At 37.1% G+C, this 23237-nt stretch overlaps 1 protein-coding gene across 1 annotated transcript in view; it reads right to left on the reverse strand.

Annotated features, from left to right (window-relative positions):
- The window catches only part of CSTF3 (cleavage stimulation factor subunit 3), a 72308-nt gene extending 49793 nt beyond the window's left edge, over positions 1 to 22515 (reverse strand). Inside the window, exons 1-3 of the mRNA XM_070427745.1 lie at positions 22341 to 22515; positions 5799 to 5900; positions 5584 to 5679 (exon numbers count right to left, since the gene is read on the reverse strand). Coding sequence (XP_070283846.1) covers positions 5584 to 5679; positions 5799 to 5900; positions 22341 to 22367 — 225 coding nt within the window. The 5' untranslated portion in view covers positions 22368 to 22515. The remainder of the gene's footprint in view (positions 1 to 5583; positions 5680 to 5798; positions 5901 to 22340) is intronic.
- Between the last annotated feature and the right edge of the window lie 722 nt (positions 22516 to 23237).

The raw sequence follows: 23237 nt of genomic DNA on the forward strand, positions 1-23237 counted from the left end.
TCTTTAATACCTCTTGAGATAGGCATAGAGGGTAACACACCAAAATAATCCCCTAAAATCTTATTGACTACAACGCCCAGTAATTTTTTAAACTATTAGGTATTGTAAATTGTATGCTATTCCATAAATGCTCAAGAAATTTAGGCTAAAACACCACCCACAGGGGAACTGCACATTATACAATCAAACAGCCCTTTTTGTTTCAAAACAAATATAATGTATGTACTTTTTATTAAAATCTGGTTAGAGATGCCTTTCTACATTTTCAAAATATACCATAACTCTTATTACACATACAAAAATAGAATATAAAGAAGATGAGTTAAGTTTAAGAGTCTTTACAGAGGGAAAAAGATAACCATTTTTTTCAATGTTTATCAGTGGCTTCAAAAAATATAATTTTGCTTTATAAAAAGTTGAGAAACATAAATATAAAGGCTATTAGATTGAATAGTGCAAGGTTTTGTTTAAAATTAAATGCCGACATTTCACATAAAATAATAAACTACCTACAAGACATAGTGAGATTAAAAAAAGAAATCTTATCTAAATTAACTATGTCTGTTTGCAAGTAGTTTTATTATACACAATGCCTTGGGTGAGGAGAAAAGGCTCTCAAGTAAAAAAAATGTATAGACCATGTTAGAAGTGACAACACCTAAACATCTATGCTACAATATAAAGGAATATGGGATGAGACATTATAATAAAACCAAAAAAGAAGTTTACTGCCTACAGTAAACATGAAAATATTTCCTATGTTTTTAAAATAGTTATTATTCAAAGCACTTTCAGATATTTAATCACTCAGGTCTGTGTTTGCAAATAATTCCTGTTTTCTTTTACACCCCCACACTACATCATACATGTTTTTAGGAAACTACAGAGCATATTGTGTTTTAGAGTAAAATCTGAATAATCACACAGACATGGACCAACATTTATTACAAACAGGAAGAGATTTATAGGAAAAAGAGTACATTTTTTTTAAAGATTGCAAGCTGAATAGAAAAATTATAATCTACATAAAGCCATAATTTTATCTGCATTTAAAAAAATAACATTGCTCAATATGTACAAAACATAATACAGTTTAAACTGCTATTCAGAGGCATTAAAACAGTAAAGACAGTAGAGAAGTTTATTTCAATTTAGGTCACTCATGTTCCATCCTGAGTTCACTTCCATTTGCCATGAAGAAAGGTATTTGTAAATGATTTTTCCCAAGTAGAAAGATTATTATGAAAAAATTAAAAATATATACTTTACAACCCATTATTTAAGTATTAATGCTTTAAAATTCTTTAAAAGAAAATGCAATCAATTCTATATTGCTTTTATTCAAGAATTACAGCTTTCACAGACAGCAAGATACACTGTTGCTATTACCAGCAGCATTACTTTCATTTCTCCTTTATCTACCAATAAAAAAATCATCCTTTCATAGGACAATTGCTTATGAATGTGGCCCAATTCAAAACAAATTACTTCTAACAATAAGATGTACATACATGCTGTCACATTGACTACCTAGCTACATGAAAAGCTGTAATCACAAGGGAGAAAAAAACATAATGGCAAAACTATGAATTGTCTCAATTTTGTGATACTTAGTGACCCTTCTGACCACTCTAAAAAGTGTTTCTTTAAAGAGCATTCAGGTTCTCAGGGACACTCCATTAACTCTAGTTTTTTAAAACTCACATTTCTTAAACTCAAAAATATACTACACTAGTCCTGGCCACATAGCTCAGTTGATTAGAGCGTCGCCCTGATATGCCAAGGTTGAAGGTTTGATCCTCAGTCAGGACACATAAAAGAATCAACCAATGAGCCCTGGCCAAAGGGTCCTGGGTTTGACTTCTGGTCAAGGGCACATACCTGGGTTGCAGGTTTGATCCCCGGCCCCGATCAGGGAGCAATTGGAAGGCAGTGGTGTGTGTGTGTGTGTGTGTGTGTGTGTGTGTGTGTGTACACACACGCGCGTGTGTCCCCTCTCTCCCTTCCACTCTCTAAAAATCAACAATCAAAAAATCCTCCCGTAAGGATTAAGAACAACAACAACAAAAAAGAATCAACCAATGAATGCATAAATAAGTGGAACAGGAAAAAACAAATTAAAAAAACCCACCTACACTGCAGATTTAAGGCATCAATTAAATGGCTATAAATGTATTAAAATGTTTACTTTAAAACTACCCAGTGACCTGACTGGTGTGACTCAATGGTTAAGTGTTGGCCATGAACCAGGAAGTCAGTTTGATTCCCAGTCGGGGCACATGCCCGGGTTGTATGGCTCGATCCCCAGTAGGAGGCAGCTGATCAATGATTCTCATCACTGATGTTTCTCTCTTCCTCTCTCTAAAATCAATAAAAATATATTAAAAATAAAACTAACCAGCAGCAAAAGTATTTTCATGTAACAATTACAATTAGACTACATTTGATATTTATAGCACTTTAAGAATAGTCATACAATTGGTTTTTCTTATGACGTTAAATCATGTAAAGTAGCAGTTCTGGAATTCAAGAGTAAAACATTATCTTTCACATACCTGAGGCAAAATGTGATTGCCTATATGGTCTCGAGCTGCTTAACGACAGGCATATTTTCTGAGAAATGAATGCACTGTTAGGCGATTTTGTCATTGTGTGAACATCATAGAGTGCACCTACACAAGCCCAGATGGTATAGCCTACTGCAGACCTACGGGATACCACCACTGTATACGCAGTCCATCACTGACCCAATTGTCGTCATGTGGCGCATGACTGTATAATAGGTACAACACTAAAGTAATTTGGCTTAATTTTGAAATTATGTAAAATCATAGATACAAAGATGTTGGTCCTAAATGCCCTTCCATTAGAACAACAAAAATTTACCTCCAACACTTTCTATAATTTAGTAAAAAAATAAAAGTAGGTAATGAATTAAGGATGACATTATAAAGTTCAACTTTTACACAAGAAGACAGGTATTTGCTAAATGCTCACTGATATAAGAAAAGCTGATATATTGGCAAATATTAAAAAATATTAGATTAGTGTCATTAACTACTTTACTGAGAATTATTTATTTGCAATTTGTATTTCAAATTTAAAAGCAAATATATGCTCCCCACTTTGATCTTAAGTAGGATTTATAAGAAACTTCTCTGGAAAATCAAATCTCTTGTTATGAAAGATATTATGTATTTTCTATTAGAGAAAAACTAAATGTATTTGGATTCATACGAGTTGGTTTAGCTGAACATAAATAAATGAAACATTACAATTTCCCCACCATGAAGTACTGAGTTACAACAAATGTATTACCAAATTTTATTTTCTTGAGAATGCAAACAGGACGTTATGTAAACATTGTTAGTACTACCTTTGATGTAAAGACATTCTTATTACTTTAGATTTTAATATATTATGAACAGGTTATGTGTCTTCACCAGAAACATTAAGGGTCACATTGGGAAATAAGGGCAAATAAAAATTTAGCCTCTCGCAGGCTAAACAAAGTAAAAGTAAAAAATTTAAAGATTTAAAAAATGAAGAGCAAATCAAAAAAAGAGAAAAAAACAGCTCAGGATATGGATTTCTGAAATTAAGATTCAGTTTAACATCTTAACTCTTAAACCAGAAATACATATTTTACAAAATATACAATATATTCTTTACCACTTTTTCTCAAAAGATGTTTTATACGTATATTCATATTTGTGTGTATGTGTGCGAAATAACTGCAAACATTACCAACTAAGTAAATGAGTCAACTGCTAGCAGCTCTGAAATATATGAATTGAGTCTGATATTTAAACTTTCAGCCCCTTGGAATAACATCTGGTCTGTCTTGAAATTCTCTTTTAGAATGCACTTCATATTTTTAGTTAGGAAATTGGAGAAACAGACTCATTGTGTTTAAACTTATAGAATGGAATCTAACTGCCAACTTCAGTTTAACTTATGTTATAATAAAGCACATGAATAATGACTAAATATTTGAGAAACTGAAATTTCTAAAACTCAGAACGTACTACTTCATTATACAAAAACTATTATATTCCAATGAGGTTCATTTCTGATGAGTTTGCATATAAACTGTGTTTGTAAAGTCAAACTGGAATGCAGAGCAAGTACATGTGCTTCAGGTTCCTTGCTTTAGTATTACAAAGCAGCACTGGCTTCAGCATACTTCAGACAGACCTATTCACTCACCTGCTGAATTTCATGCCAGTCTATTCTGATGATTATATATATTAACAAAAGAAATGGTCCCATAGGATAAAACTTAAGGATAAGATTCTGGGCCAAAACCACAACCAGACTCCACATAAGGTACAATCTCTCTCACACAACAAACATACAAACACACATACTACATATACAAGCACACTCAAAAAATTTAACACGCACACAATGTTCCTGCTGTTGTTCAGTAATTGTCCCCCTCCCAAAGTAATACAAGTTATATCACAAATACAATGAGTACACTGTAGCCTCCACTTAAAGCTGTTATTGGTTGAGTCCATTCTGAGACACACATCACAGGTAAGAACACTGTGTGGTGAAGTCTGTTCAGTATCGCAGATAACTAAAAGCCCTTTGAATAGGTCCAAAAACAGACCCACATATTATCAAATTTCAGCTAGTGTAGAAAATATGACAAGGCTGCAGTGTACTTGATTATGTTGAGAATTTATATTACAAAATTAATATTGAAAGTAAGAATACTTCATAAGTTATAATGTGGATATCAATTATTCCCACCTCACCCTTTCCATTCCATTAACTTATAACCTGAAAAAGGATTACTTGGTGTCAAATGTTATCAACACATTAACACTGTACTATCATCTTGACCGCTAATTCCAGTCTTCAAAAAGGAACATTCCCTTCTAATTATAATTAAGAATGGGGCCCTTACTCTTTAAAATAAACATACCTGACTTCAAATATCAAAACAGTTAAAAAGCAATTTTTAAAAAGTATCATGGTGTAAATTATGATTACATAAGTTTAAGTCACATTAGCTTATTCCTTATAATGTAAACTTCTTCCGACAGAAAAAAATTTTCTTTAAATTATTGAAGTGCTTACATTTATTGACAAACCATGTATTTTCATGAAACTAAAATCTGAAATAACTTTTCATCTAAATGTTTCATTTCACCAGAGATGTTCAAAACCTATGAAACTAAGTTAACATTTCTGTATTTTCTTATAATACCAGTAGTTCATATTTTTGTAAGCAGGAATCAAAAGAAAAATGAGTTCTAAATAAATGACACAGGAGGCAATAAATTGACACATGACAAGTAAATAAAAGGCTAAAGCACTCCAATACCATTGAAACTGTTTTAATGTTGTTGCAATTGCAAAATGCAACAATCATCAGCTTGTAAAGACCCAAATTTCAAAAATTCATTTTAATCACTCCTTTATATCTATTTTACAAAATAAAGGCAAGAGACATTTAAACCCTCCTTGTCCGAGTTGTGCTATCTATGTCCCTAACTTGTCTTTACCACTATAGTGTATGCTGCAATTCCCATCAGATGCTATATAAGAAAAATAAAATAAAATATTAACCTCTGCTTCAATGTACAGTTTCCAGAATCTGCCAGAACTGGGGAACTGGGCAACAAGGCGTTCATAAGTCTTCCGTGCTTTGTCTATAGGTTGATTCTAAAATTGAAAACCAATAAACAGCATTTACAGTGTTAGGATTATGAAAATATTTACTGCAGAACCAAGTAGTGTGACTGGACCCATAGAGAAGGAAATGTAATCCTATATCACTAAACCTGTGCCTCTCGAATGAGAATGCTCCAAGCGTCAAGGTCATATGGATTCTCTTCTAATTTCTTTTCAGCTTTCTTCACCTTCTCTGGGACATATTCAGCTGCCTGAGGGGAGAAAAATAACAAACTGAAGTTACCATTTTAAAAATTTCATGCCTAATTTTATTCAAGCACAATATATCAGTATACAATATCAGAATACAAAGGATAAAAATGTTCTTTTTTATAAAAACCATTTGACCATTAGCTATAATGTGCACTGACCACCAGGGGGCAGACACTCAACTCACAGGCATGGAAACGTGGGACAGACTGATGAATCTCAGAGGGAACTGGGGTGTGGGGAAGGCGGGAAGAGATTAACCAAAGATTTTATATGCATACTAGAGGCCTGGGTGCATGGTCCCTCGGCCTGGCCTGTGGGGATCGGGCCAAAACCGGCAGTCCGACATCCCCCGAGAGGTCCCGGATTGCAAGAGGGTGCAGGCCAGGCCAAGGGACCCCATTGGTGCACGAATCTTGACCCCATCGGTGCAAGACTATATTTCTACTAGAGGCCCAATAGTAGAAATATAATCTTAATAGCAGCTAGCACCTGGTGCATGAAAACAAGTATTAGTTCCCAAATTGTTAAGACTACTACTGTGTACCACAAAAAGAAAGCGATTCTCAATAAGTCAGATAAATGTTAATTTATATGAAATTTCATTCTGCGTTTTTTCAGAACTTCTGGAAATCTATAGTGATCCTTCCTACACATTAATAATATTCAAGCCCGGCCAGTGGGACTCAGTGGTTGAGCACTGACCTATGAATCAGGAGGTCATGGTTTGATTCCCAGTCAGGGCACATGCCTGTGTTGCAGGCTTGATCCCCAGTAGGGGGCAGGAGGCAGCCAGTGGATGTTTCTCTCTCATCATTGATGTTTCTCTCTCCCTTTCCCTCTCTGAAATTAATAAAAATATACTTAAATATCCTATATAATAAAGATGTACTTTGCAAATGGTTGTTATGCCATGAAGTGTAATGACTGACCATGTAATGACCAGATCACGGATCAGACAGGAGGGTGGGGCAGCAAGCTACAAGCGGGCGGCAGAGAGCTACAGGAGGGGGCAGGGCAGCAAGCTATGAGGGGGGTAGGGGGACGGAGGGAGCTACAGCAGGGTGGGGCAGCGGGTGGCAGTGAGCTACTGGCACACAGATTCATACGCAGGGCTACTAGTGTGTGTGTGTGTGTGTGTGTGTGTGTGTGTGTGTGTGTATTCAACAGAGGATAAAGAGGAAAGCAGTGTCTCTGACAACCTTACTTCTTTTCATTTTAGTGGCAATTAACGTCTCATAGAACAATTCTGTCACACTGGCGGGAATGGATCAGATGGTTGGGCATCATCCCATGCACTGAAAAGTTGCCAGTTCGATTCCCCATCAGGACACATGCTGGGGTTCCAGACTCACTCCCCAGTAGGGGGCATGATGTTTTGCTCTCACATGTATATTTTTCTCTCCATTCCTTTCCCTCTAAAAATCAATAAAAATCTTTTTTTAAAAATCTCATAGAACAATTCTGTCAAAACATAAGTTGTGGGAAAAAGTTTTAAGTAATCTAGGGAAAAAAGCTACTTGGGAAAAATATACTCTTTAATATAAATTAGTTTCTATCACTAATAACTATATATTTATTTAGAAAAAAACATGTTTTAAAAAACTAGTAACATACAAGAGCTTTATAAAGTAGCTTGCTCAAGATACTAAAACTGAAAAATTTTAATGAAGGACTACTGGCCCCACCCACCTATTAAAAACATAAAATGGCATAGTAAAACAGTTTGGTAATGGTTACAAACCAATCACTGAAGCAGGTTGGTTCAGAAAGAGAACGATTAATGAAAAATTGTCAAGATGATAAAAGTGATATTTCAAATCAGAATGGATTATTCAAAGTATGATGTTAAAATAACTATAGTCATGTTAGAGTAACTACAAAGTAAGCTTTGTCAAAATAAAATTGAATCCCTATTTACTCTTTCTACCAAAGTAAAAATTAGGTTGTTCAAAGATACATTAAAAACAAAAACACAAGGAAGAACGAGAGAAAAACACTGAAATTTATCTCTGGTTGGAAAAGGCTCTTGAGAAGCCTTTGGGAAAAAAACGATAATTTAATTCATGAAGTTTAACTTGGCGTCCAAAAAATTATAATCAGAATCAAAAGACAAACTTTAAAAATATCCCTAATACACTGGCAAAGTATTAGTTTGGCTTGGTGAATAGAGCGTCGGCTTGTGGACTGAGGGGTCGGGGTTCGATTTCGGTCAAGGGCACACGCCCAGGTTGTAAGCTTGATTCCCAGGGATCATGCAGGAAGCAGCCAATCAATGATTCTCTCTTATCACTGATGTTTCCATCTCTCTCTCCCTCTCTCTTCCTCTCTGAAATCAATAAAAATATATTTTAAAAAAACTTAAAGTTCAATCAATAAAAGACCAACAACTTAAAAAAAAAAGGAAAGAAAGAAAACAAAAGTATTCAAACAGTTCATAGAAAAAATGAACTGTAAACACTCAAAAGAAAAAAGAGCCCTGGTCAGTTGCTCAGTGGTTAGAGCATTGGCCTGTAGACTATAAAGGGTCTTTGGTGGAATTCCTGGTGAAGAGCACATTCCTCAGTCGCAGGCTCAATCCTGGCCCTTGGGTTGGAGAGAGTGCAGGAGGCAATCAATCAAGGTGTCTCTCTCACATAGATGTGTCTCTCTCCCCCAACCCTGCACTCTCTCTAAAAAAATTAATGGGAAAAATATCCTCAGATGAGGATTAACAAAGGAAAACACAAAAGAAGAAATAGAAATATAAACCATAAAATAGAGATCAAAAGTGTTTTATAATTAATATTGCAAGGGTAAATAGAAACATTCTCACATCGTCGACGGGCAAATAGTAATACTGATAAAAATTTACTAAGAATGTCTGACACTGAATTCCACTTCTGACAAGGTATCCTACTGCACATGTATACTGAAGAATAGTTAGCTACTAGCTTTTTCTTGTTGCATAAGACCAGAAATAATTTAAATAATCATGCATAAAAAAACCTGGCTAAATATTATTATGAAATTTGTAGTCACTAAAAAGAACAAGGTCTATAGTTAGCAACATGAAACATTCTCTGTAATATTGAGTTTCAAAAAAAAGTGGGGAGACACACACACACACACACACACACAAACATACTCACTTTACACTGTATACTCTTTTGGTGTCTGAAATTTTACTATTCACCTGAGAAATATTTGCTAGTATGTGCTAGACAATGTTGAAGGGGCACTTGCGATACAACAAAATAGACTTATTTCAAGAGTTTACTTTTGAAAAAAACAAACTTTAAAATAGGATCTTAATTTGTAAGATACCATTACACTATTGATTCTCAATCCTAACAGCACAATGGAATCAACTGGGAGAAAGAGAAATTAAAAAGACGTGCAAGCCCCACCATCAACCAATAAAATCAGAATACTAGGAATGGGAACTGAAACATCATTATTTTAAAAAACAAAAAAACCCCTAACTCTCTAGGTTGTTCCTATGTGCAGCCTCAGTTGAAAACCATGGCTTTCCACAGTATGGAATTACCTCAAAAAATTAAAAATGGAACTGCCCTATGACCCAGCAATTCCACTTCTGGGAATTTATCTGGAGAAACCCGAAACACTAATTCAAAAGAATATATGCACCCCTCTATGTTCATCAGCCCAATTGTCCATCAGTAGATGAGTGGATAAAAAACTTGGTACATTTACACAATGGAATACTACTCTGCCTTAAAAAGGAAGAAAAATTTACTCTTTGTGACAGCATGGATGGACCTGGAGAACATTATGCTAAGTGAAGTAAGCCAGTAAGAGAAAAACTAGTACTATATGATTTTACTCATATATAAAATTTAATGAACAAATTGAACATCAAGCAAAATACAGACAGACTCATTAAGAGCAGGGAGACAGCTCGGGGGTGGGGGGAGCAGTGTTATAAGGGGAAAGTGTTGGAGGGATTGAGCAAAAAATAAAAAGGAGAGAACTCACGAACATGAGCAACAGTGTGGTGATTGGGGGTGGGGAAGAGGGCATAGAGGGGATAAACGGAGATGGAAAAAAAAGAAAAGAAAACCATGGCTTCCAGGGCTTCCTAACTTTTACTGGTGCCACAGAACTTTCCAGTGAAGTTCTATGTGAAGCCTAAGGACCCTTTCTCAGAATAATGTTTTTAAATATACAAACTCTGAGGGATTTCAAAGAAAACCAATTTTATACAAATATTATTGAAATATTTTTTAAAACGAAGTCTTATGTAGTAATAGATACTTAACACATTAAATAACAAGATCTAGTGGCGAGTCTAGTGATGAATGCAACAATATGTTGAATATTTATGTCCCAATCATAGCTGTTGCTAACACTACTAGTGTGGTTTCTTGCCTATATTCATGATTAAAGAAAAGGCTAAATTTGAGTTAAGAGATTCGTGAAAAGAAAAGGTTTATATTACCCATCCAAGTTCAGGGAACCCATAAAATTCTATCCACAGACACCTGAGGGAAAGGACCCATACAAAGGATATTGTAGATAAAATGTAAAAAAAATCTATGTCAGGCATTAATCATCACTCCTCGTTAACTAATAACCCAATTTCATAAGAAATATAATTAAATTTCATGAAACTGCTAACAGAACCATGGCTCAGCTCTTTTCAAAATCTGTTACATCCCTATTTTCCTCTGATCAAGGATGTAGTTAAATGTTCATAAAGTAATCTATATAGATAATTCTCCATCAAGTGCATTAATTAACAATGGAAGCTATCCAAAATGACTAAAAGTATACTTTGGTCATTATGGACATATTTAATATTTAATTCTCACAATAAAAAGTCACCCAGCCCTGGACAGTTTGCCTCAGTGGATAGTGTCGGCCTACAGACTGAAGAGTCCCGGGTTCGAGTCCAGTCAAGGGCATGTACCTCAGTTGCAGGCTCCTCCCCAGCCTAGGCCTCGTTCAGGGCTCGTGCAGGAGGCAACCAATCAATGTGTTTCTCTCACATTGATATTTCTCTGTCTTTCCCTCTCTCTTCCTAAAATCAATGGAAAAATATCCTCCAGTGAGGATTAAAAAAATAAAAATTAAAAAAAAGTCATCCATCCTTACAGCTATGAACCATTTGGGTAGCTAACAGCACAATGTCTTTGTTTTCTGGCCTGGTTATCATATTGCTATATAGGGCAAAGTAAAATTGAAAACTGGACAGAGTGTTAGTAGTATCTACAAGGAGAATGCCCCTCCTTAAAGAATGGATTATACCCTGGCCAGGTAACTCAGTTGGTTAATAGCATTGTCCCAATACGCCAATGTAGCACAGGTTTGTTGATCTCAGGGCATACTCAAGAATCAACCAATAAATACATAAAGTGGAACAACAAGTCAATGTTTCTCTCTTTCTCTCTCTCTCCCTCCCTCTCTCTTAAAACCAACTTTTTAAAAAAAGGAATGGAGTTGTATTATTATTTTTTCCTGAATCTATTGACAGATCAGAGGAATAGGTCTCTTTAAAAAAAACTTACAGCAAGTTTCCAGTGCCTATTTATAATGGAATGAGGTCAGAACCCTGATCACTATGGCAAAAGAACCACCGTCCCATGCTTATGTGTCCCAGAACATATTACTATAAGAAACACTATTAAAATCTAGCTTTTGCCTTTGTAATAAACTATAATTCCATTATCACTCTCTAGATGTTAATGGGGTATAGGATGGGGCCCCAAATCAAATAAACAGAACAAAAACTGGACTAGTTTCCAAGGCATACACATTACCGATGATATTAGAAGGACTTTGGAAACTTCTTTGATATGTACAATATTAAAAACCAGAAAACCAATGCAACTGTATGGAGTATACAGATATACATAGTAACATATACAATTTCAAATAAGTACAAAAATCAGAAAAAAAATGTGAATTTAATGATGTGCTTTTTTTAAAAAAAGGTATTTTTATTGACTTCAGAGAGGTAGGGAGAGGGAGAGAGAGATAGACACATCAATGATGAGAGAAAACCACTAATCGGCTGTCTCCTGCAGGCCCCACACTGGGGATTGAGCTCACAACCCAGGTATGTGCCCTGATGGAGAATCAAACCATGATCTCCTGGTTCATAGGTAGATGCTCAAACATTGAAGCACACCAGCGGAGCTGTCAGACTGTTTTTCAAAACTACTGAACCATTTTACATTCTCATCAGCAGTGTTATGAGGGTTCCAATTTCTCTATCTCCTCACCAACACTTGTTATTTACTTTTTGATGAATATAACCATCCTAGAGTATGTGAAAAGTATCTCCTTGTGGTTTTGATCTGCATTTTCCTGATTGCTAATAAAGTTCAGCATTTCCTTATTGGCCACTGTATATCTTTGGAGAAATATCTATTCAGATTCTTATCCATTTTTACTTAGGTTACCTTTATTACTGAATTGCAATAGTCCTTTCTATGTTATAGATACAAGTCCTTTTTCAGATATATATTTTATAAAAATCTTATGCTATTCAGTGAGTTGTCTTTTCACTTTCCATGCTTAACCTTTTGTTATGTGAAGCTAACTCAAAGAAACTGAACTTAAGATACTGGCCTCACAGGCACCATGCAACAATTCTCAAAACTTAGTAAAGAATGACTTTTCACTCTTCAATACTAAGGAGACAAAGAATTATTTTAAAATGAGTGTTATTTCTATCAAAATTATTATATTAAAAATAAAATTTAAAAATTAATTTAATTCATTTTAAAATAAATTCATTTTAAAAATGTTTCCAAAGCAAAAAGAAAATAATGAAAACAACAGCACTGACTTACTTTTTTGTGTGATTCTCTACTGTCTAGCTCCGTGGTTGGCAAACTGCGGCTCACGAGCCACATGCGGCTCTTTGGCCCCTTGAGTGTGGCTCTTCCTAAGCCTTAGGAGTACCCTAATTAAGTTAATAACAATGTACCTACCTATATAGTTTAAGTTTTAAAAATTTGGCTCTCAAAAGAAATTTCAATTGTTGTACTGTTGATATTTGGCTCCGTTGACTAATGAGTTTGCCGACCACTTGTCTAGCTGAATCAAAGACATTATCTGCTCCTGCTTTCAATGTATTATACTAGAGGCCCAGTGCATGAAATTCATGCACAGGTAGGGTCCTTAGGGCTGGCCAGCAATCAGGGATGGTCAGATTCCCTGCCTCCCTGCCTCCTCTTTCCCTCACTCCCTCAGCACCCCGCCACCACACCACCGGTCGCCCACCATGTTCTGTGTCGCTCCCTGGTGGTCAGCACATGTCATAGTGAGTTATCAAATTCCAGTCTCCCAGTCAAACTCCTGAGGGGACACTTTGCATATTAGCCTTTTATACATATAGATTGTTTTGGAAGATTATAACTACAAAACCAGTTATGTAGTTGGAAAACGGAAAAGCAATTGTGGATGTCATATAGCCCTGGGAAAACGTTGTGTCAAGCTTTATTAAAACTATAAACCGCTCTCTATAGGACAGCTTAACTTATATTGGGAAGTTGTTAATTTGGGGAGAGGGAAGTGGCAAACTATTATATTTGTGATTGAAAGAATAATCTAATTTCTTCTTCCTGATCCCACTAGGTCGTGGTCAACAAACTGCGGCTCGCGAGCCACATGCAGCTCTTTGGCCCCTTGAGTGTTGCTGGGCCACGAAGTTTCAATCGCATTGTAAGTATGCACCTGCACGTGGTATTTTTGTGGAAGAGCCACACTCAAGGAGCCAAAGAGCCACATGTGGCTTGCGAGCCACGGTTTGCCGACCATGGCACTAGGGAAGTAAAACGACAGAAAAAAAAGACAGTCTTCTTTTTCTAAAGAGCTCTCTATCTTTGTGGTAAATAAAGAAGGTGTTATTCTAGAGGTCACACCACAATTATGTTAAAATACAGGTCAATGAAAGTTTAACCCAAGTGTAAGTGTCAAAAGTATGGGGTGGTGGTGGTAAAGGATTTAAACCCATATAAGCGCTTGACCATGACCAATAGAACAAGCAGAGGATGTGTCTCAAACCTGGTTTTTTCGGAATTTTCCACTGTTAAGGGTAATGACTAACTATAGTAGAGGGAGGAAAATCAGTAAAACACTCTATTAAAAGCCTAACTAACCATTCTCAAAAAAATTGCAATTTTTCTCCCCACTTAATTTTATCAAGAAATGTATTCAAGAAGAAGAAAAATAAATAAGTTTTTTTTAAAAAAAAGATGTAAAACAACAACAAAAAGGAATTTACTCAAAAACAACTTCTGAAGTCCAGGTATCTTCAACCCCTATTAAGTGGTTTGCACACTTTCATTTACACAAAAATCACCTGTGGTACTCATCTAGAGTATTATGAACCTCACTTACAGAATGAGTTATAGTATGTCTGAAGTTGGGATACAGCACTTATACATCTAAAAAGCACCTAAATGATTATGATGCAATGAATCAAGGACTCCATTCTGAGAAGCACTACCTGATTTATCTATTCTGTAAATAAATCTTTTCCAAATGCTGTTTCATTAAAAACAAAGTGGTCAGACCTAAGTTATTCTAATTTTTTTTCTTGGCTAAAGCATTAAGAAAACTGCACATACTATACTATACATTTGAAGTCTCTTAATGGGTAAACTATAAAAATTAAAAAGTAGACTAAGGTAGCCTGGCCAGTGTGGCTCAGCATCGACCCAGAAACCAAGAGATCACCGGTTCGATTCCCACTCAGGGCTCATGCCTCAGTTGCGGGTTAGATCCCCAGTAGGGGATGTGCAGGGGGCAGCCAATCAATAATCTTTCTCTCTCACTGATGTTTGTTTCTCTCTCTCTTTCTCCTCTCTCTAAAAGTTAATAAAAAGCATGTGCAAGTACAGGCCTAACTAAGCCAAATTATATGCCTAGAGAATATAGCACTTTATGTGACAGCTAACATTAGGACTGGATGCCTGCTTAGTCCTGTGTTCCTTTACCAGTGCAACAGAGCTCTGCTCTACTAGATGACTTTGTTATGAATCTGAGTATGTATCCTGCATATAATCCCTTCAACCCTTTCAAAAACTAAAAATCTACTAAACATGCAAACAATCCAAAAACTTAAGAAAAAAAATAGGCTAAAGGTTACTGATCCAAATAATTATACTTATCATATTTGCTTATTTATCTCCTAGGAAACAAATAGCTACAAACTACAAATAAAAATCCTTATCTTTTAGAACTTGAAAAATGTAGCTTCTTTAAACCAAGAGTAGCCAAGATATTAATTCATTAGATAAACTAAGTGGAACAGAAAAATACCAATTAGAACATAGTTCTGCCTTCTGGCTTTATTCAGTATTTACTGCTTATTATAAAATATCTACTAATCTAAAAATAGTTTAAACATTGGCCCAACTCAAATTCCTTTTTAGATCAATTCTCACATCATTACCAACTGTCCTGCAAAACAAAACGACTCAAATTCACAGGTAGGTCTTGTTTAAAGAGAATCAGGGACAATGACAGAAGACCTTAAATTTATGAACTGTTTTTGGCAATTGTCCACTTAATAGGCACAAACATCTGAATACAGATGTTGTCCCAGAAGGTCTATCCCAGTGACGGCGAACCTTTTGAGCTCAGCGTGTCAGCATTTTGAAAAATCCTAACTTAACTCTGGTGCCGTGTCACATATAGAAATTTTTTGATATTTACAACCATAGTAAAACAAAGACTTATATTTTTGATATTTATATTATATATTTAAATGCCATTTAAAAAAGAAAAATCAACCAAAAAAATGAGTTCGCGTGTCACCTGACATGTGTCATAGGTTTGCCATCACTGGTCTATCCAGTATGTCAACTCTGGTATTCCCAGAAACTTCTGTAATCCTAACACTGAGAGAAAGCAATCTCTCTTAAGAGTACCTTTCTGCTGTACCTCTAAGAAAAACCAATAGTTCTGTAAACACAGGTCAATCTCTTAGAAACAATCATTGCCAAAAATTCCGTACAAGTGGCCCTGAGCACGAATCCGTGCCCAAGTAGCTCACTGCAACTTGCCTCAGCTGGCCGCCCCACCCACCATCGCTCATAGCTCTCCCACCCCAGGTAGCTCGCTCCCCGCCCTCCTGCTGATGGATCATTACATATCACGTTGTAAGAACAATTTGCATATTACCTCTTTATTACGTAGGATAGTTCATATGTTAATGAACATTAACAATAAAGACCAAATCATATTTGCCTGCCCAAACTGCTATACTAAATAAATATCACTTAAAAATAGGAGGGGGCCCTAACCAATTTGGTTCAGTGGATAGAGTGTCAGCCCGCAGACCGGAAGGGTCCCAGATTAGATTCTATTCAACAGCAAGTACCTTGGTTGCAGGCTCAATCCCTGGCCAGGTTGGGCACGTGCAGGAGGCAACCAATAGATGTGTCTCTCTCACATCAATGTTTTTCTCTCTTTGTGGCTCTCCTCCCTTTCTTCCACTCTCACTAAAAATCAATAGGAAATTATCCTCAGGTAAGAATTAACAAAAAAAAAAAAAAAAAAAAAAAGAAGGGGGAAAAGTAGAAAATGCTATTACAGAAAGATTTTGTTGTTAAAAAACATAAAAATAATTGGGTCCAAAGAAAATATAATCTAACATACATTCTTGGCCCTTTCCCTCCCTCTTCCTACCCCCCACCCCACACACATTCACTTTAGCTTTAAAATTAACTAGCCAGTTTGGCTCACTGGATAGAGCGTCGGCCTACGGACTGAAGGGTCCCTGGGTGGATTCCGGCCAAGGGCACATGCCTGGCTTGCGGGCTCGGTCCCCAGTGGGGGGCTTGCAGGAGGCAGCCGATCCATGATTCTCTCTCATCGTTGATGTTTCTATCTCTCCCTCCCTCTTCCTTCCTCTCTGAAGTCAATAAATATATTTAAAAAATAAAATAAAATTAGTTGGCACTTCTGTTATCTCTTAACTGCTAATAAGTACTAGTAATTACCCAACAAAATAAACCAGGCTTCAGGTTTCAACATTGTGGGTGTTTCATCTTCCTTTCCTCATTGATAAGTATATAATAGAACACACATTTTTCATATTTTCTATCTCTCCACAAACTTATTTTTCCCCAAAAGCAAAATATTGACTTACGGCCCTGAAGTGGCAATTCCTTTGAGCTTCTTCAAGTCATAACATTTTTCCAAAATAAGGGGCATTTTTCCAAAATGAGGATCATTTTGTTTATATTTGAGCCTTCCCCTAATTTTAGAATAGGCTATAGTTTGTTTAAAAAGTGAAGTCTTATTTCCAAAAGGTAAGAATGTAGAAACATTTTAGGGACTTAAAGGTTCATATCGATTGACCTGGCCTAACCCATTTCTCCCCCCCTTATCAATAAAACTTTATAAACCATCCATTTACACTCCAAATATTTTAGTTTGTATTAATTATTTATGTACTTGTTTTCTCAAGAGATTAAATTATTTGAGACTTTGTAACGTATAACACATAGCTTTGGTCCAAATTAATCCATTCATTCACTTAACACCCGTATGTATTTCCTAGGTTTGTCAGATGCAACAATAAGTAAGGCAGCACCTTCAACCCAAGCTCAAACTCAGTAGAGGACTTCTAAACAACAGTCTACTAAATGCTGTAGGGAGCAGTACACAAGGTAAAACAGAGCTAAGAAAGAATGAGATCAAAAGTTGAATTGAGCAGTTAAAAAAAGTATCTACAAAATAAGGCTATAGCCATAATTCCACAAAGGACGAAGATGTATTTTTGTTGGGAGTAGGGGGGAACCTAAATACTAGTACACACAGTCCTGTCACCATTAAACTGGCAAAGACAGTACACATGAACTCCAGAATACCCACAAACACTGGAAGATCATTTAAATACCTCTAGAAATGCAAACTAACTTCCTTACAAGAGTAAAAAAATTTACAATAAACCTTAGCAGTGATTTTGATTACAATCATTTCCCACTTTCAAAGGGCACAAATCCAGAGATTCAGTACCAAGAAAGAAATGAAATGATCATCCATATTTTGAGTAACAAATTAAAAATATTGGGTTTATTCAACAAACATTTTTAAGCTTCAATGCTAAAAGGCTAAAAGAAACTTACACTTCGTTATCTTGCAGGATTCTTTGTCTATTCCATCCCTTGACACCTTTCCAAAGCAAATCCATGTTTCAGAGTGTTTTGATTTTTTCTTATTATTCTCCACACTTAGTCTCTTTTTTCTTGTCCATCATTTCAGGCACTCCTCTTTTCCTCTGAATTTTCACTGACTGCTGTCTTACACTTAATAAAGCAAGCTAGTTAAGCTAGTTAATCCATAATTAATCATCTCACTCTTTAAGGTATCTTTTACTCATCATTTCAGCTAAAGTTGAATAATACAGTATATAGAATTTGCTTTAAAATAATGGAGGTAGGAAGAACAAGTGAAAGTGTGGAGAAAAACAAGATTTGCCATGAGTCGAAGCTCTATGATAGGAACATTATACAATTCTTTCCTTTTTTGAATGTTTGAAAGATATCATTAAAAAACTGAAGAAAGTATTATATGAAGATGACTGTTGGTAATCAGATGTCAAAAAATGTTTTTTAGATTGATAGGAAAAAGATATAGGAGCTACCATTAAAGTTGGGACAAGGTGAACATCCAAAAGAAAATGGTTATAAACTGATTTGAAAACATGAAATAAAGAGAAACCTATAAATTCACAGTGATACTCAATAATCTTTGAAAAGGAGAAAGGGCCCTGACCGGTTTGGCTCAGTGGATAGAGCGTCAGCCTGCAGACTAAAGGGTCCCAGGTTCGATTCCAGTCAAGGGCATGTACCTTGGTTGCGGGCACATCCCCAGTAGGGGGTGTGCAGGAGGCAGCTGATTGATCTCTCTCATTGATGTTTCTAACTCTCTATCCCTCTCCCTTCCTCTCTGTAAAAAAATCAATAAAATATATATTTAAAAAAAAAAAAAAGAAAAGGAGAAAGGGAAAAAAAGAGGAAACTTCTTTACAGAAAAATATGAGCCAGTAAGTAGAGACAGAATATTAGAATTTTAAAAAAAACATTTTCAGCAGGAAACAACTACTGAAGACAGATCATCCTCCCTCTCAATCCTAAAAGATTTTAGGGGTGAAAATCTCTGAGGGAAGAATGTTACAGTATAGTAAGAAGCTACGAAAATTCCAGGACAAACGGGATAGGAAAACTAAGATAGCTAAACAGCAGTTTGCAGCCACCTAGTAAATCCTATCTTCCCTAAACCAAGGACACTCAGGGGAGTAAATGATTTGCACTTCTCCCCAACCAGAGGGTAAATAGCTTAAATCACCCTACTCCGGGACAGATAACAAAAATCCAATCAGTGACATTTGTCAACCATACCCAAGGACAAAGAGAATAAATCTCATTTTGGTTCACCAGCATAACGCTTCTTACTATTCTATTGACCCTCCCCTAAAGGCCTAACCTTTGAAACCCCTGAAAAAGAAGGTCCCAGCCCACTGTCCCTCCAGAGAGCATGTTTGTGCCGTTCCCTCCCCCCTCTCCTTCTCCCACAGCCCCTACCTCCTAATCTCCAAGGGACCCCAGGAGATTTGTAACCAGGGGAGCAATGGGCACTGGTAGCTCCTCCCAGGCTAATCCCCCAAACCTATCTCCAAGGCCCCCTTTTCTCTGACTTTCCAGTGAGTCAAAGCAGTCCAGCCCAGGCTCTCCTGTTGCTTCTTCTGAGCCCTTCCTTGTTTCACTGTCCTAAGTGTTTTTGTTACAGTCAAATTCTTGCTTGTTTTTCCAGAAAAAAAAAAATTTAAATTAAAATTAAAAATCCCCCCACTTGCCACCTCCAATGTAATAACTGCTTTATTCAATGATTATCTCCAATGTAATAACTGCTTTACTCAACGATTACCAATTGATAAATAACTAGGTAGATTACTGAGGAACACAATATCAACCCACAGATTAACTGTAAAGGGGAAAATAATCTTTTACTCATTGTAAAAGTTACAGCAGTATCACCCTAACCAAGTGATCAAACTTAAACATCACTAACAGTGGAACAACCTAGCATGAAATAAGTGCCTTTTTATGTAATGCTATAAAGTTTTCCATCCAAAAATACTGTCAAAGCTGAGTTGAGGTTTCAGGAAATACAAAAGATGAAAAGACAAGTTAAATGACACCGCATACACAAAAATAAAAGAAATCCAGAATATGAGAATTCTAAAGAAAAATGTCCTGGACTCTTCAAATAGGCATACTAGGGCAGGGGTGGGGAACCTTTTTTCTGCCAAGGACCATTTGGACATTTACAACATCATTCAAGGACCATACGAAATTATCAACTTAAAAATTAGCCTGCTACATTTAGTCAGACATTTAATAAACTCACCCCTAGTGCCTTGGCATGGCCAGACCAATTTTGTTGTTGTTGTTGTTGTTAAAAGTAGAGACCAAATTATTTTGCAGGCATTAAACAGCCCGCAGGCTAAACGATTCCCACCCCTGTCCTAGGGGGTAAAAATTGGGGGACTATTCAAGAGACAAGCAAATTATACAATGTGAACCTAGATTAGATTCTGAAAAAACACAACAAAAAACAAACCCTATGAATCACATTTTGGGACAACTGGGGAAATCTGAATGTGGACTGGGTTTTATAAATCATATATCAATTTCCTTAGGTGGGAAAATGACATGATGGTTATGTAAAAGCATTAATGCTGAATTATGTGGGGCTGATGCTGAATAATGGGAATGCTGAAATATGTGTTGACAAATTTGTATGGGAGATAAATACAGCAAAATGTTTAACAACTTGATTTTTAAGTGAATAATTGTACTGTAGGTGTTCATTGCACTTTTAACTTTTTTCTGTTCTGAACAATAAAACTTTTTTTAAAAATATATTTTATTGATTTTCTACAGAGAGGAAGGGAGAGAGACAGAGAGTTAGAAACATTGATGAGAGAGAAACATCGATCAGCTGCCTCCTGCACATCTCCTACTGGGGATGTGCCAGCAACCCAGGTACATGCCCTTGACCGGAATCGAACCTGGGACCCTTCAGTCCCCAAGCCGACGCTCTATCCACTGAGCCAAACCGGTTTCGGCAACAATAAAACTTTTGGATGAGATTTTTTCCCCCTGTAAATTTTCACCAACATCTCTCCCATTTAAAACACCACAGTTCTGAAAAATCTGAGGTCACAGCAACATTTCAATGTCCTTACAATTTTAGAAAAATGTAAGAAATAACAATGAATTCTGAAAACTTTCAATGAAACTTCTGTATATTACTCCTCCCTTGAATCTCAGATAACAAAAAAATGAGTCCAGAAAAAGGGTAAGTATGCATAAACAGATCTGATACACTAATTATAAGACCCTGCATTCTTGGGCATCATGTAAAATGTAAACACTGCCAAGAGTTTAGGACTGAAATCAGTCGATGAGCAAACACAAAATTCAGTTAGCCAGACTTTCCCAAAATTTAGTCACATAGACTACCTCCAGGTTATAAGCTGGGGACTTGAAAATGAAAACCTAAGTGTATTTCGTTGCTATGGCAATGGGAAATTTCAGAAAATTGAGACTTCAGGCCAGCTAGCACCCATTTCAAAACTACTTACGTAAACATATACCAAAACTTAAATTGAAAAACTGAGTAACATCTATCATAAAATATTAGTTTTCATCTCTCAAACTAAAAGGTAAACACTATCCCACAAAATTCTGAATAAAGAGCAAAAGAAACCAATTATCTAAAATTGTTCATTTTGAAATATTTAAACATCACTTATATCCAGTGTTAACACCGATGGTTTTATTTAGAGGGGCCGAAACAGACTTCTCAGTTTCGATTTATCAAATTCTGCAGTATCTGTCTCGTGCGAACGAAAATGAAATGTATACAGGAGCGATAAAGGAAGTGGGAGAAAGCCACAAAATCCCTAACTCTTACCCAGCAAAACTCTGCTCTACCCCCAGGGTGTTTCCCTCATTCGCTCTAGCAAGCGTCTATTTTCCCAGCTTAGTTTAACCTCACATTATTTCTCAGGCTACTAACCTATTTCTGGGTACAGTATATACCGGAGAAGGGGCGGGGGAAGACTGCCAAGTTTTTCGAAATCAGCGAGTACATGTTTAAACAATCAATTCCTATCGAAATGGTATGAAAGGAAGGCATCCAACCGAGGTTATCCCACGAACCTAAACTGGTCGAAGAAGCTTCCCCGTTACTGTCTAAACCGAATGTATTCATACTAACGCCTAAAACAGAAAAGCCGAAAGGTAACTGTAAATCTCAGTCAGCTCTTGCGCCCCATTCCCACCATTTCTCTGTACTCCGTGCCCCCGGATCCCCTTCCTCAAGCGAACATGGCTGGAGAATCAGGGCGAACAGAGAGACATGGAAAGAAGAGGTCGCCACGAGGCCCCACCGCTCTCCTTCCTCACCTGCTCCGCGGCGGCGTCTCCTGACATGATCTCAGATAATTAGAACGCGCAAGTTGGCCCGCGATGTGAAGCTAGGGAAGAAAAATTAAACTAAAAACCACCCCCAAACCAATAAAGTCACCCCCTGCCCAGCAGGGCCAGACGGCCAACACGAAACGCCACCGCCCACTCAGCTATGAATTAAAATGGCTGCGCCCCAGCCGGTCGAGGGGAGGCGTGGCTTCGGTGTTAACTTCCGGGGCAGTGGGCGGGGCTAAGAGCGCAACTCGCCGGTTACTCGGCCGCGCAGAAGCAGAGATCCCGGGGGCGGGTTCCGGCCCTGGGATGACGTCACGGCGCTGGGCTGCGGCGACTGTTGCGGAACTGGCTGCTACCGGCTAGGAGGCGGGAAACTTGCTGGAAGGCTCGCGCGGCTTTTGGAATCTAATTATCAAGCTGTGGGTCCCGGTTCGTCACTGTCGAATCCTGACTGCCAATCAGTTAAGTTCAGGCCCTCGCCATCTTAAGGAGCAATACTGAATGTTCATTGCCTTCTATATTTTGGAGATAAGCAATCTATCGAGGTTTTCCAAAGCCTCAGCTAATGATTTTTACTCTCCTAGGGGACGAGAGGGACAGGTCAAGGCCATATTTAATGTATGCTGTTACCACCTACCATTGTGTCTAAGACTCTGAAGTCAGTGAGGCCCGGTGTTAAGCCCAGCATTTCACCATGACTCCTCGGCTTGCAAAATGGGCGGAAAATGGGCGGAATAGCGCTCAGGCCCTGGCCAGACCGCATTCTCTCGAATCCCGGCTGCATCTCTCACTAGATGGGTAGCCTTGAGCGATCTAAGTTTTCTGTGCCCCGTTTCCTTGCCTACAGACAGGAATAACAATAGTACCTGCCATTTTAGT

The sequence above is a fragment of the Myotis yumanensis genome, unplaced genomic scaffold (assembly GCF_028538775.1).
Source record: "Myotis yumanensis isolate MYYU_CA2020_CCGP unplaced genomic scaffold, mMyoYum1.0.hap1 SCAF_10, whole genome shotgun sequence".
NCBI lineage: Eukaryota > Metazoa > Chordata > Mammalia > Chiroptera > Vespertilionidae > Myotis > Myotis yumanensis.